At 47.1% G+C, this 15624-nt stretch overlaps 3 protein-coding genes across 4 annotated transcripts in view; 2 read left to right on the forward strand and 1 right to left on the reverse strand.

The window, feature by feature from the left end:
* LOC116957260 (uncharacterized) overlaps positions 1-15624 on the reverse strand; it is a 104848-nt gene that overhangs the window by 30342 nt on the left and 58882 nt on the right. The gene's annotated exons all lie outside the window — the stretch shown is intronic.
* Positions 569-5734, forward strand: LOC142906783 (uncharacterized). The gene is made up of 3 exons (XM_076055267.1): positions 569-657; positions 1962-2024; positions 3159-5734. Exon 3 carries the CDS (start codon positions 3187-3189, stop codon positions 4180-4182), a length of 996 nt encoding a protein of 331 aa, XP_075911382.1. The 5' UTR covers positions 569-657; positions 1962-2024; positions 3159-3186; the 3' UTR covers positions 4183-5734.
* On the forward strand, positions 7194-13908 carry LOC142906782 (uncharacterized). 2 transcript variants are annotated; one of them, XM_076055264.1, is made up of 2 exons: positions 7194-7673; positions 11259-13908. In XM_076055264.1, the coding sequence occupies exon 2, from the start codon at positions 11313-11315 to the stop codon at positions 12306-12308; it is 996 nt and encodes a 331-aa protein (XP_075911379.1). In that variant the 5' UTR covers positions 7194-7673; positions 11259-11312; the 3' UTR covers positions 12309-13908. The 2 variants fall into 2 exon arrangements, with proteins under 2 accessions (XP_075911379.1, XP_075911380.1); XM_076055265.1 differs by lacking the exon at positions 7194-7673 and adding an exon at positions 8025-8099.

The following is a 15624-nucleotide window of genomic DNA, read 5'->3' on the forward strand; positions in this document are numbered from 1 at the left end:
TGTACACACACACACAGTGTACACACATACACAGTGTATATACACTGTACACACACAGTTTACACAGTGTACACACACAGTGTACAATCACACACACACAGTGTGTACACAATAATGTACACGTTGTTGCTCAGCTCACACACCCAAGGGGTCTCTGATCAAGAGAGGGAGCAATGGAAAATGAATCTAAATCAACTTAAACTCCAACTCCGCTCTGTGACGTCACCACTCAGCATTACCTCATCGGCATGAAACGCCAGGGGGAGATGTACCTCGCTAGGAACGTCATGTCACCAAGGTATTCACCCCACCCCGTCCACCGCGCCCTTGAGCGTGACGTCACCTCTGCCTGGGTCACTTACCTTATCTGTTCAATTAGAATCCTTATTTGGGCAAAGCTACTGCCGGTGACTGGCGGCTCATTAACATAATATATTCATGAAAGCCGTTGCGAGTTTATTGCGACGAGTTCGGCACCCACGCCCATCCTCCACGTATGGGCCAGGCTCATTAACATAATTTATTCAAGTTACAGAGCCGCTCATTGTGGGAGGGGAGTGTTTTGTACCCCGCAAGTGACGTCATGTCACCTACTGCTGCTTCGTGACGTCACGAAGTAACAGGAAGCTGCTGCTCCGCCGTGCACTGAAATCCGAGGTGAGAAATTCTCATCGCGGATGTGGTTGTGGTGGTTGTTGTGGTGGTTGTTGTTTACCGAGGTAGAGCCTCGCTCTCTCTCTCGTAGGGATGTCAATTGAGTAGCAGCGAGCATGGAAGCGATGTCCAGGTTGGAACTTTACAGCACGGGGCCTAGCCACGCGGGGCCTTGCCTCCTGCCCTCGCCTGATCGCGTTTGCTTCAATTCTCTCGCTTAAGTTTAATTTGTCTTCACTCGGCTCGCCACTTTGTCACATTGTTTTACTTCTTGTGGTGGTTGTTGTGGTTGTTGTGGTGGTTGTGGTGGTGGTGGTTGTGGTGGTGGTTGTTGTGGTGGTGGTTGTTGTGGTGGTGGTGGTTGTTGTGGTGGTGGTGGTTGTTGTGGTGGTTGTGGTGGTGGTTGTTGTGGTGGTGGTGGTTGTTGTGGTTGTTGTGGTGGTTGTGGTGGTGGTTGTTGTGGTGGTGGTTGTTGCGGTGGTGGTTGTTGTGGTGGTTGTGGTAGTGGTTGTGGTTGTGGTGGTTGCTGTGGTGGTGGTTGTAGTGGTTGTTGTGGTGGTGGTTGTTGCGGTGGTTGTTGTGGTGGTGGTTGTTGTGGTGGTTGTTGTGGTGGTGGTTGTTGTGGTTGTGGTGGTTGTGGTGGTGGTTGTTGTGGTGGTGGTGGTTGTTGTGGTTGTTGTGGTGGTTGTGGTGGTGGTTGTTGTGGTGGTGGTTGTTGCGGTGGTGGTTGTTGTGGTGGTTGTGGTAGTGGTTGTGGTTGTGGTGGTTGCTGTGGTGGTGGTTGTAGTGGTTGTTGTGGTGGTGGTTGTTGCGGTGGTTGTTGTGGTGGTGGTTGTTGTGGTGGTTGTGGTGGTGGTTGTTGTGGTGGTGGTTGTGGTAGTGGTTGTTGTGGTGGTTGTGGTTGTTGTGGTGTTTGTTGTGGTGGTTATGGTGGTTGTGGTGGTGGTTGTTGTGGTGGTGGTTGTTGTTGTGGTGCTGGTTGTTGTGGTGCTGGTTGTTGCGGTGGTTGTTGTGTTGGTGGTTGTAGTGGTGGTTGTGGTGGTGGTGGTTGTTCTTTACCGAGGTAGAGCCTCGCTCTCTCTCGGAGGGATGTCAATTGAGTAGCAGCGAGCATGGAAGCGATGTCCAGGTTGGAACTTTACAGCGCGGGGCCTAGCCACGCAGGGCCTTGCCTCCTGCCCTCGCCTGATTGCGTTTACTTCAATTCTCTCACTTAAGTTTAATTTGTCTTCACACGGCTCGCCACTTTGTCACTTTGTTTTACTTTTAAATATTCACGCAGTTTTTATTTAATTCTTTTTTACCAGGCCAAGCCCGCTTGAGCTGCTGTACCACTTTTGTTTTCAGAAGCGGCCTGCCCACATCACAAGGTGAGGCTCGTCAACAGCGTGGTGGTGTTCACTCTGGGCGCGTGGCGGTGTTCATTCTAGACTCGTGGCGGTGTTCACTCTAGACGCGTGGCGGTGTTCACTCTAGACACGCGGCGGTGTTCACTCTAGACACGCGGCGGTGTTCACTCTAGACGCGCGGCGGTGTTCACTCTAGTCGCTTGGCGGTGTTCACTCTGGACGCGTGGCGGTGTTCACTCTACTTGGTGGAGTGAGGAAGCATGAATTCTGAGCAGGTGAAGGTCTGGACACACCACCACCTGTGCACCATGCCAGTGCGTGATAGTGGTGGTGCCAGTGGGGGTGTGTTGGCACGTGCCCCCCCCAATGGTCCGATCGAAATCCCTAATTTCGATGGGATTATTGGGGTTTATTAGTAACTAGCTTCACTACCCGGCTTCGCCCGGGACTTGGATTCTTGTCTTTGATAAATTTCAAATTTTATATTCCCTTATCTGTGTTGCGGGTTGACGCCACACACTCCATGGTTATTTCCCCCACCCCCCCAAAATGAAAAAAAGTATTTTTGAATACTTTGTGCATTGTGTCCAGGCTGGAAGCTATCCACATTACAAATTTCAAGTTTTCTAACAGACACAAATTTACAATTGTGTGCAGTTGCGTATTCAGTACACGACTTCCCTGATGGCAAACACCTTCAGCGAACGCGATGACGATCACAGGCGTCGAATAAAAAGCATAGGACAAGTCCTTACTAACAACTCCTTACTTACTAACAACTCCTTACTTACTGACAACTCCTTACTTACTAACAACTCTTATCATTTTTCATTGCTGGAGGGCTTGCCTGCCCTACCTGAAAATCCTGGCTCCACCTCTGAGTGTGTGACAGGGTCAAGTTTGTATTTGCAGTAAAGTCTATTAACTCTATTGAGCACGGAGGTTATATCAAAATAGTAGTTTATTTTTGTTTTCCTCTGGAACTTTTTGTAAGAATGGAGTCAGGAAGTTATCACAGCACACGTGCAGCAGAAGTCGGAACTGTTCATCCCAGCATTCAAGGACATCTGTGCCACGTGTGACTGTATATATGCATTCCTCTGTGCATCGATACTGACGTGTAGATGGTGGGGATATTCCTTTTTCTGTCTGCAGCTGTCGCTTCCTCTGCAGAAATTGTCTGATGGAGCAAAGGCACTCGGTGCAGATCGGTGCAAAAAGGCAACAATGCGAACGGTGTGCATACAGCACGGATCGTCCTGACCATTTGATACGGCACCTGAGAACTCACACAGGAGAGAAACCCTTCAAGTGCAGTGTGTGTGGGAAGGCGTTTGCACGGTTAATGCATCTTCATGTACACCAGAGAACACACACAGGAGAGAAACCCTTCAAGTGCAGTGTGTGTGGGAAGGCGTTTGCACATTCATCTGTTCTTGTAACACACCAGAGAACACACACGGGAGAGAAACCCTTCAAGTGCAGTGTGTGTGGGATGGCGTTTTCAAATTCATCTGCTCTTGTAAAACACCAGAGAACACACACGGGAGAGAAAGCCTTTAAGTGCAGTGTGTGTGGGACGGCGTTTTCAGATTCATCTGCTCTTGTAAAACACCAGAGAACACACACAGGAGAGAAACCCTTCAAGTGCAGTGTGTGTGGGAAGGCGTGTGCACAATCATCTACTCTTGTAACACACCAGAGAACTCACACAGGAGAGAAACCCTTCAAGTGCAGTGTGTGTGGGAAGGCATTTGCACTTTCATCAAATCTTCAAAGACACCAGAGAACACACAAGCATCGGAAGATCCACAAGGAGTGGAGTCTGAAATCAGCTTGTGAAAGTCAAAGTGTCGCAATGAGCCCATCCCTCATGAAACAAGAACCGGAAGAAAATCCCAGCTTGGACACTTTTAAAGGTATCGAGGTGAAATATGAAGAGGTGAAGGTAAAATGTGAAGAAGTGATGGTGAAGAGCGAAGAACTGAAGGTAAAATGTGAAGATGAAGATTCAACTCCAAAATCGGACCTTCACATCGATGGAGGCAATGTGAAGCAGGAGGAGAATTCTGACTGTGAGGCAGAGCGAGGCAACTCCCAGCAGTTTGTGGAAGTGGAAGTGTGGGTGGACTTCCTCCGAGACAATACAAAGTCAAATGGAGACCCGGTAGATGTGTAAGCTTGAGACGATGTCGCTCCAATAGATGCACCTTTGTCACAGGTCTTTAATGACAAGAATGAAGTTGAACACTCAATTCCTAGGTTCAACCTGCAGAGTAAGAGCGGCCAGTCTTTGTGGCCCTGTGGGTTGGGTAGATCTCTAACCAGGAGCGAGAACCAATAAGCTCCCAAGCATTCACTATGTTCTAATAATTCCATTTATATGGTGCTTGCTTAATCGCCTCTGGCAATTCGGAGTTTTGTATCGTATCTCGTCTCAAACACTCGAAGAGCATCCCCAAATAGCAGCTGCCCCTGTGTGACACAAGGTGGTGGCCCTGCACCGGCCTGCATATGGACAAGAGCCTGTCAGTAGGGGGCGATGGTTGATGTGGCATCTCAGTTGTGGAGTTTGTAGGTAATGTTTAGAATTTGATACATTTTGACCCAGACGCCAGCATGCAATGGCCAACTCGTTTTGAATGGCGCAATAGTATGTTGTACATACACTGTTAAGCAGACGGTGCATATTTTTTTTTAAATAGGTTATTGTTAATGCGATGTAACCTGATGCAGTATATTTCAGTGCAGTAATACAAATTTTTAAAATGACTTAATTATTTAGAATGAATACTTGTCTGATTGTGTGCATACATGTAACATTTTGTCTATAAGGGTCAAACATTAAATAAGTGATGTTAGGACAAAGTGTGTGTTTTGGAAGTAACCTGTACAGATAACTAAGGTGAGACTCATTGTTCTTGTGATACAGGTCAAAGGGTATTTTTGTGTTTTCAGGAAGCATCTCCCTCTGGAGCAACTCATTGTCTTTGAAATAGGGAGCACACTCGGATTATTAATCAGTTACACGTAGAGGAGATACATTCTCTTCAACACGAATTATAATTTTGTATTACGTGTTGACGTAGATTTTGTCTAACTAGGTCTAGAAATGCTCCCTGCTGATTAACGTGTGGATGTTCGAAACTATCGGTTTAAGCAGCCCGGCTGCTTTTGAGATGTTGTGCACCAATAAGAGTCCACAGGTGGCTTGCACTGAATCAATGATGCACTCCCAGAAGGCTGTGCTAGTTTTAGTTTGTGTAAAACATTCCTTTGTTTCATGGAGAGATCGATAAATGAAAGATGTCGTGTCTGCTGATCTGCTTCATAGCAAGGAAGTAATTTTAAGTGCACATTTGAAATTCATTTTTGGTACAGATTTGTATTCGGTTACAAGGCAGAGGACATCTAGTAGATACATTCTCCACAACAACACTCATGAGAATTTTGCATGACGTCTTATATGTTGGTGAACTAGGACAAGAAATGGTCCTTGCTGATTAACGTCTGGATGTTCACAACCAAGGGTTGAAGCAAGCCTGACCGCCTGCGGTGCCCCTCAACCATTTACAGCCTGGGGCCAGGAAAGTCACGAAAAAAATTGCACACGAACGACGCCTCCACGCAAGCTCCCGAGGCTCTGTTTTGAAGTTTTAAAATGAAACAGTTTTAATTTGATTGTTTTGAATTTGATAATTGTATTTCTTCATTAAAAGCTTCTCATTTTACATCTGGAAGACTTATTTTAAAACGACATTTGGTATGAATTTTCTCTCGTCGTTAAGTAGATGGCCTTGCCGGGGGTTCGGTTCGATGCGGACTTTCACCTGGTTGGGATCGCGGGATCGAGATGAGGCGACACAGAGCTGGCCGTGCGAGAAGACCGCCGTCTGCAGATCGATTCCAACGCGATCGAACGTCTGTCCTTGCGCCTCCATCGTTCATGCAGGGAGCGTGTAGGTTTGCAGTGCCCCCTGCATGAAAACGATGGAAAGTGCAGCGTTCATCACAGATGAAGTTGTGCACTTATAGAAAATAGTTTAGCCAGTGGGTTTTCAAAGTACCTTCGTCTTACAGAAATCAATTTCGCGTGAGCCCACCGCATTAAAACGATGCTCAGCTGAGCGGGGTGAGCCACGGCGGGGGAGAGGGGGGGTCACCTTATCTTTGTCACGTGCCGTAGCTCACGTGACTTCTGCCGCGACAATGTCTGGATGTTTTCACCTGAGGACGACCGCTCGTGTTTCGATCGAAACGTCGTGATTTATTATTTTTATTATTTTATTTTTTCTACCTACGTGACTTTGCCGAAAGAACCAATGAGTATGAAATACGTCGTCTGCTGATCTTGTTCATATCTGTGTACATCGATATCTCACATTGCTTACACATACACACCACACACAATGAACTAAATAGAAACTGGAACGACTTCCGGAGATGGGCAAAGATTGAGGAATCTCTTTCAATGGAGCGAGTTAAGTTTGTTCAACATCTCTCTGTCCGTCTGTGTCTCTGTTTCCCTCTGTTTCTCTCTCTGCCTGTGTCTCTCTGTCTATCTTTCTCTGTCTCTGTGTTCCTCTTGTTTGTGTCTGTCCACCTGTCTTGTCTGTCTATCAGCGTCTGTCCAACCGTAGTCAACGACTGTCAGTAGCAGCAGGCGCGCGTTCAGCTCCCACGGCTACACGCCACTCAAACTTGCTCCCAACACACAAAGACAAAGATCCCCCGTATAGCTTGGACAGAATGTTGGGGCAAGTGCTGTTAGTGAGCACCTAACAAAGACCCGCCATATAGCCAGGAAATAATGTTGGGGCAAGTGCTGTTAGCGAGCACCTAACACAAAGACAAAGATCCCCGTATAGCTTGGACAGAATGTTGGGGCAAGTGCTGTTAGTGAGCACCTAACACAAAGACAAAGATCCCCCATATAGCCTGGACAGAATGTAGGGGCAAGTGCTGTTAGCGAGCACCTATTAAGGGTGGGACGGCGCACGAGGGGGTGGGTGGCCAACACCACGCCCGGCCGCCTTTGTCTCCCTAGTGGCGATGTTTACTACACACCGCACCGGGTACTCGTTTGAGGCCGAGTCGACGTAGGGGAGCCTCAGGACCGGTTCAGAAAATCGTCACTGGCGGTGTTGGCCACGAGCGGGAATGGAACCCGGCTGGTCGGGAGCGCAGCGCTCCGCACGTCACTGCCGCGCCCCTTCTGTCAACAAACTTGAACTCTGACCCCGCTCTCTGACGTCACCGCTCAGCGTGACCTCATCGGCGTCAAACGCCAGGGGGCGGTGGGCCTCGCTAGTGACGTCATGTCGCCCACCCCCAACCACTGCTCTCTTGGGTGTGACGTCACCTCCGTTCGGCCGCTGCCGATTTCTGTTCCGGTGCCAATCCTTATTTGGGCAAAGCTACGCCCTGTGACTGCCCGCTCATTAACATAATGCATTCATGAAAGCCGTCGCGAATTTTTTGCGACCGGTTCAGCACCCACGCCCCATCCCTCCACGTATGGGACGGGCTCATTAACATTATTTAAGGTACAGATCCGCTCTTTGCGGGAGGCGAGTGTTTCTGTTCCCCACAAGTGACGTCATGTCACCTGCCGCGTGAAGTCGCGAGATAACAGGAAGCTGCTGCTCCGCCCATGCACTGAAATCCGAGGTGAGAAATTCTCATCGCGGTTGTGGTGGTGGTGGTTGTTGTGGTGGTGATTGTTGTTTACCGAGGTAGAGCCTCGCTCTCGTAGGGATGTCAATTGAGTAGCAGCGAGCATGGAAGCGATGGCCAGGTTGGAACTTTACAGCGTGGGGCCTAGCCACGAGGGGCCTTGCCTCCTGCCCTCGCCTGATCGCGTTTGCTTTAATTCTCTCGCTTAAGTTTAATTTGTCTTCACTCGGCTCGCCACTTTGTCACTTTGTTTTACTTGTTGTGGTGGTTGTTGTGGTGGTGGTTGTTGTGGTGGTGGTTGTTGTGGTTGTGGTGGTTGTTGTGGTAGTGGTGGTTGTTTTTGTTTACCGAGGTAGAGCCTCGCTCTCTCTCTCGTAGGGATGTCAATTGAGTAGCAGCGAGCATGGAAGCGATGGCCAGGTTGGAACTTCACAGCGTGGGGCCTAGCCACGAGGGGCCTTGCCTTCTGCCCTTGCCTGATCGCGTTTGCTTCAATTATCTTGCTTAGTTGAGCAATCTTTGGATGAACGTAAAGAACCAGGCTATGCGTTCATTGTGTGTTGACGACTCTGTGTTACATTGCATTACATTTCCTAATTGTACTCAGTTTGATTAAGTGTGCTTTCTCTCTCTCTCTCTCTGTGTGCTCGTGTAATTTCTGTTTATATGATTGCGTTGTACTTTATGAATCACTAATCTCTGCCTTTACATACTATGAAACAAGAAAAGGTAAAAAAGATAAAACAGAGCAATGTAATACAATACAATATTAGACATTGTATCAGATTAAAAAAAAATCCATCCCATGTGTTAGTGAAATTGTTAAATATTTTAAGCAGGAAATTGCAGGCAATTAGTTTTCAAATTTAATTTTATTCTGGGGGGGGGGGGGGAGAGACCCCAGATCCCCGACCCCCTGGAAGATTTGGTCCCCCCCAATGTTGACTCCATGGCTACGGCCTTGCATTGACATGCTAATTTCTCTACCCCCCCTCTCTATTTAAGGCCTCGACACAGAGGCGTTGTTTCTCTGTGTGCCTATGTGTGTATCTCTCTCTGTGTGTCTCTGTGTTATCTCTCTCTCTGTCTATGTGTCTCTGTGTCTGTGTTTTGTCTCTCTCTCAAATTGAGCAATCTTTGGAAGAACGTTATCATCCAGGTGGGGCGTTGACTGTTATGTTAGCCGTCTCTCTGTGTTGTATTGCAATACGTTTCTAAGTTTACTAGGTTTGTTTTCTCTTTCATTTGTACCTGATGATGATTGCTTGTGTTGCAATCAAAACGTATGTTATTATTTAATGAATTAATTTTTCCTACGTGACTTTACCGAAATAACCAAAGAGCATATTGCTTAAGTTTCACTCTAGACGCGTGGTAGTGTTCACTCTAGACGCGTGGTGGTGTTCACTCTAGACACGTGGCAGTGTTCAGTCTAGACGTGTGGCGGTGTTCACTCTAGACGCGTGGCGGTGTTCACTCTAGACGTGCGGCGGTGTTCACTCTAGACGTGTGGTGGTGTTCACTCTAGATGCGTGGCGGTGTTCACTCTAGATGCGTGGCGGTGTTCACTCTAGATGCACAGCGGTGTTCACTCTAGACGTGTGGTGGTGTTCAATCTAGATGCGTGGCGGTGTTCAGTCTAGACGCGTGGAGGTGTTCACTCTAGACGCGTGGCGGTGTACACTCTAGACGCGTGGCGGTGTTCACTCTACTTGGAGTGAGGAAGCATGAATTCTGAGCAGGTGAAGGTGGCCAGGCGTGGGTCTGGACACACCACCACCTGTGAACCATGCCAGTGTGTGGCAGTTGTGGAGCCAGTGGGGGTGAGGTGGCACGTGCCCCCCAACGATCCGATCGAAATCCCTAATTTTGATCGGATCATTGGGGTTTATTAGTAACTCGCTTTACTACCCGGCTTCGCCCGGGACTTGGATTCTTCTCTTGGATAAATTTCAAATTTCATATTCCCATATATTTCACTGAAAAAACCCTTTAAAATGTTGATGCTTGCAAGAAAGAAAAAAAGCCGAAACAAATCAAGTTACCTAAATCGAATGTTTTCACTCAAGGAAATTTAACCTTAATCCATTGCTACACAAGGTCGATTTTTGCCACTCGGAAAGGGAATGACGTGTCGAGCTGAAAATAGTCACGTTCACTTAGAAATTCCAAACAGCATAAGCTGTGAAAATGTCATGACGCCAGAGCTCAGCGTTGGAGAGGTTTTGCTGCTACACACAAACAAACAGATGTAATGTTCTGCTTCATATTTAATATAGCTGTTGTACCCGTTCTTCGCACGGATATGTATTGAAACTCCGAGAAGACAATGGCTTAATCGGCCAGGAGCGAAGCACCACCTAAAATCTCCCGGCACGCTGTGAACAGCTCTAAGCATTCCAGAGTGCTTAACTCAGGTGTGTTGCGGGTTGACGCCACAAACTTCATGGTCATACAAAATACGAAAGTATATTTTCATACTTTTTTTTATTGTGTACAGTATGGAACCTACCCACATGCCAAATTTCAAGTGTGTAGCATGTTGGGAAGTATGCTAAACACTTTCGAACAGACACATCCACACATTTCGCTTTTATATATATAGATAAATCAGCATTTTGCAACCCCCACTGCCACCGTGTGGCATATTATTACGTGCCAGGGACTCTATGAGAGAACAACAGTCCGAGTCCATAATTGGCAATAATTAACGGCAAAGCAGTTACAAGCGACTCAGAATTGTGCTCAGTTGCGTATACAGTACACGACTTCCCTGATGGCAAACACCTTCAGCGAGCGCGATGCCGATCACCCGCGTCCAATAAAAAGCATAGGACAAGTCCTTACTTACTAACAACTCCTTACTAACAACTCCTTACTAACAACTCCTTGCTTACTAACAACTATCATTTTTCATTGCTGAAGGGGTTGCCCCTCCTACCTGAAAATCCTGGCTCCACCTCTGAGTGTGTGACAGGGTCAAGTTTGTATTTGCAGTAAAGTCTATTAACTCTATTGAGCACGGGGGTTATATCAAAACGGTAGTTTATATTTTTGTTTTCCTCTGCAAATCTTTGTAAGAATGGAGTCAGGAAGTTATCACAGCACACGTGCAGCTGAAGTCGGAACTGTTCATCCCAGCATTCAAGGACATCTGTGCCTGGCTTCACACCTCTACGTTGTGATTGAACATTAATTTATGCATTTCTGCATAACACATAGTATTATTTTCAACACCCTTTGCTATGTCAGCTGAATTTAGCTTTCCTAAATATTCCTTTTGAAGCCAGACAGCCGAAATTGTGTGCTCGGAGTTTTGTATTAACATTCATTTTGAAGATACGATGGCTTCCAGGCACGTTTATGACCATTTGCCCTCTCATTGTGTGCCATAACAGCCCGTGTGATGAATTTGGGACACTTTTTCACTATATCATGAATATATGAATAAGTATAGATGTGTAAGTCACGTGTTACTGTGTGTATGCATTCCTCTGTGCATCGATACTGACGTGTAGATGTTGTAGATATAATTTTTTCTGTCTGCAGCTGACGCTTCCTCTGTTGCTTCCTCTGCAGAATTTGTCTGATGGAGCAAAGGCACTCGGCGCAGCTCAGTGCAAAAAGGCATCAATGCGACGGTGTGCATACAGCACAGATCGTACTGGAAATTTGACCTTGCACCAAAGAACTCACACAGGAGAGAAGCCGTTCAAGTGCCGTGTGTGTGGGAAGGCGTTTACACTTTCATCTACTCTTGTAAAACACCAGACAACACACACGGGAGAGAAACCCTTCAAGTGCAATGTGTGTGGGAAGGCATTTTCAGATTCATCAAATCTTCATGTACACCAGAGAACACACACGGGAGAGAAACCCTTCAAGTGCAGTGTGTGTGGGAAGGCGTTTACACTTTCATCTACTCTTGTAGCACACCAGAGAACACACACGGGAGATAAACCCTTCAAGTGCAGTGTGTGTGGGAAGGCGTTTTCAGATTCATCTACTCTTGTAACACACCAGAGAACACACACGGGAGAGAACCCCTTCAAGTGTACTGTGTGTGGGAAGGCGTTTGCACAGTCATCTACTCTTGTAAGACACCAGAGAAGACACACGGGAGAGAAACCCTTCAAGTGCAGTGTGTGCGGGAAGGCGTTTTCAGATTCATCTGCTCTTGTAGCACACCAGAGAACACACACGGTGGAGAAACCCTCCAGGTGCACTCCGTGTGGGAAGGCGTTTTCAGTTTCATCTACTCTTCAAAAACACCAGAGAACACACACGGGAGAGAAACCCTTCAAGTGCAGTGTGTGTGGGAAGGCGTTTACACGTTCATCAAATCTTCATGTACACCAGAGAACACACACGGGAGAGAAACCCTTCAAGTGCAGTGTGTGTGGGAAGGCGTTTGCACAGTCACCACATCTTCAAAAACACAAGAGAACTCACAAGCATCAGAAGACCCACAAGGAGTGGATTCTGAAATCAGCTTGTGACAGTCAAAGTGCCACAATGAGCCCATCCCTCATGAATCAAGAACCGGAAGAAAATCCCAGCTTGGACACTTTTAAAGGTATCGAGGTGAAATATGAAGAGGTGAAGGTGAAATGTGAAGGTCAAATCTGAAGAAGTGATGGTGAAGAGCGAAGAAGTGAAAGTCAAATGTGAAGAAGTGATGGTGAAGAGTGAAGAAGTGAAGGTCAAATGTGAAGATGAAAATTCAACTCCAAAATCGGACCTTCACATCCATCGATTCAACGTGAAGCATGAGGAGAATTCTGACTGTGAGGCAGAGCGAGGCAACTCCCAGCAGTTTGTGGAAGTGGAGGTGTGGGTGGACTTCCTCCGAGACAATGCAAAGTCATATGGAGACCCGGTAAATGTGTAAGCCAGAGACGATGTTGCTGCAATAGATGCACCTTTGTCACAGGCCTTTAATGACAAGAATGAAGTTGAACACTCAATTCCTGGGTTCAACCTTCAGGGTAAGAGCGGCCAGTCTTTGTGGACCTGTGGGTTGGGTAGATCTCTTACCAGTAGCGAAAGCCAATAAGCTCCCAAGCATTCACAAGTTTCTAGTTATTCCAATTATATGGTGTTTGCTTAATCGCCTCTGGCAATTCGGAGTTTTGTATCGTATCTCGTCTCAAACACTCGAAGAGCACCCTTAAGTAGCAGCTGCCCCTGTGTGGCACAAGGTGGTGGCCCTGCACCGGCCTGCATGTGGACAAGAGCCTGTCAGTAGGGGGCTATGGTTGATGTGGCATCTCAGTTATGGAGTTTGTAGGTAATGTTTATAATTTGATCCATTTTGACCCAAACGCCAGCATGCATTGGCCTATTCGTTTTGAATGACGCAATAGTATGTTGTACATACACTGTTAGCAGACGGTGCATATGTTTTTTAAAATATATTCTTGTTAATGCGATGTAACCTGATGCAGTATATTTCAGTGCAGTAATAAAATTTAGTTAAAATGACTCAATAATTTAGAATCAATACTTGTCTGATTGTGTGCGTACATCTAACATTTTGTCTATAAGGGTCAAACATTGATTAATTGATGTTAGGACAAAGTGTGTGTTTTGGAAGTAACCTGTACAGATAACTCAGGTGAGGCTCATTGTTCTTGTGATACAGGTCAAAGGGTATTTTCGCGTTTTCAGGAAGCGTCTGCCTCTGGAGCAACTCATTGTCTTCAAAATAGGGAGCACACTCGGATCATTCTTCAGTTACCAGGCATACCACTCAAAAGTTACACGAAAAGGAGGTACATTCTCTACAACACGAATTATAATATTTTCTTACGTGTTGATGTAGATTTTGTCAAATTAGGTCTAGAAATGCTCCTTGCTGATTAATGTCAGGATGTTCGAAACTATCGGTTGAAGCAAGCCCGGCTGCTCTTGAGACGCTGTGCACCAATAAGAGTCCACAGGTGGCTTGCACTGAATCAATGATGCACTCCCAGAAGGCTGTGCTAGTTATAGTTTGTGAAAAACATTCCTTTGTTTCGTGGAGAGATCGATAAGTGAAAGATGTCGTGTCTGCTGATCTGCTTCATAGCAAGGTAATTTTAAGAGCACATTTGGAATGCATTTTTGGTACAGATTTGTATTTGGTTACAAGGCAGAGCACATCTAGTAGATACATTCTCCACAACAACACTCATTAGAATTAGATAATTGTATTTATTCATTAAAAGCTTCTTCATTGAAAATATATTTGGTGTGAATTTTCTCTCGTCGTTAAGTAAATGGCTTTGCCGGGGGTCCGGTTAGATGCGGACTTTCACTTGGTCGGGATCGCGGGATCGAGATGAGGCGACAGAGCTGGCCGTGCGAGAAGACCGCCATCTGCAGATCGATTCCAACGCGATCGAACGTCTGTCCCTGCACCTCCATCATTCATGCAGGGAGCGTGTAGGTTTGCAGCGCCCCCTGCATGAAAACGACAATGTGCAGCGTTAGTCACGAAGTTGTGCGTAAGCGCCATAACAAGGCACTGTAAGCTGACCTGCCACCACGTTCACAGGTCAACAGTGGGCAGCCGAGAGAGCGAGGTGCGTAGGGGTCGACCAAAGGTTAAACCCCCGGCCCCCCCCTGTGACCGGAGACTAACACCCCTGACCCCCCACCGGTCCCGAAGGCCCCTTAAGATAAGACCTTCCAGAAGGTTCTGGGAGGGGGGGGGGATCAGGAGGGGAGGGGTGACCCCGACCTGGGGTTAAAAGCCCGGCCCCCTGGACCGGCCGGGCAGTGTTCACCAACTCAAGGCTGAAGACATCCGAAGACCTGAAGGCTGGACCAGCACCCGGGGACCCTCCCCGAGCTCTCGCCAGAGCCGGGTTGTAGCGGACCAGAGGTGAGCTCCCGTACCCTGGCTGGGACGGGTCATCCTGTCTTCCCTTAACGCCGGGCTAAGGGACCCGTGGGTAGCAGAGCCCGGAGTGTGCAGGCTGCGATAGAAGGGAGGCTGTCACTCGCGTAGGCTATCAAGTGGAAGGGGCCATACACCTTCGTGGTACAGTAGTGTGTAGAGCCGAGTTCAAAAGAGTTATAATAAACGCGTTGCCTCAACCAGACGTCTACGTGTGGTTAGTTAAGGACACAACACTTATATAAAAGAGTTTAGCCAGTGGGTTTTGAAAGTACCTTCGTCTTCCAGAAATCTATTTCACGTGAGCCCACCGCATTAAAACAATGCTCAGCTGAGCAGGGCGAGCCACGGGGGTGGGGGTCACCTTATCTTTGCGACGTGCCGTAGCTCACGTGACTTCTGCCGCGACAATGTCTGGATGTTTTCGCCTGAGGACGACCACTCGTGTTGCGATAGAAACGTCGTGATTTATTTTATTTTTTTCTACCTGCGTGACTTCACTCAAAGAACCAAAGAGTATCAAAGACGTCTTGTCTGCTGATCTTGTTCATATCTGTCTACATTGAAATCCCACATTGCTTACACGCACACACCACATACAATGAAATAAATAGAAACTGGTACGACTTCCGGGGATGGGCAAAGATTGAGGAATCTCTTTCAATGGAGCGAGTTAAGTTTGTTCGATTCAACATCTCTCTGTCCATCTGTGTCTCTGTTCCCCTCTGTGTCTCTCTCGCTGACTGTGTCTCTGTCATCTCTGTATCTTTCTTTCTGTCTTCCTCTTGTCTGTGTCTGTCCACATTTCTCTTGTCAGTCTCTGTGTGTGTCTCTATCAGCGTCTTTCCAACCGTATTCAACTACTGTCAGTAGCAACATGCGCCAATTCAACTTTCATGGCCCACGACTGCACGTGACTCAAACTTGCTCCGAGTCTCTGTGTGTACGTTGAACTTATTTCGCACCATACGTAGCCAACCATGCTAATCTGTTGGTCTCTGTGTGAGTCTCTGTGTGTTTCTGGAACTTCTTTTGCACTGTACGTAGCTGAACCTGCACAGG

Source organism: Petromyzon marinus, chromosome 71 (assembly GCF_048934315.1).
Source record: "Petromyzon marinus isolate PM22_M1 ecotype Great Lakes invasive population chromosome 71, UKy_Petmar_22M1.pri1.0, whole genome shotgun sequence".
NCBI classification, from domain to species: Eukaryota; Metazoa; Chordata; class Hyperoartia; order Petromyzontiformes; family Petromyzontidae; genus Petromyzon; species Petromyzon marinus.

Bases quoted from the DNA above. Each gene is read 5' to 3' on its own strand.
- LOC142906783 (XM_076055267.1), top strand. From the start codon at position 3,187: ATGGAGCAAAGGCACTCGGTGCAGATCGGTGCAAAAAGGCAACAATGC.
- LOC142906782 (XM_076055264.1), top strand. From the start codon at position 11,313: ATGCGACGGTGTGCATACAGCACAGATCGTACTGGAAATTTGACCTTG.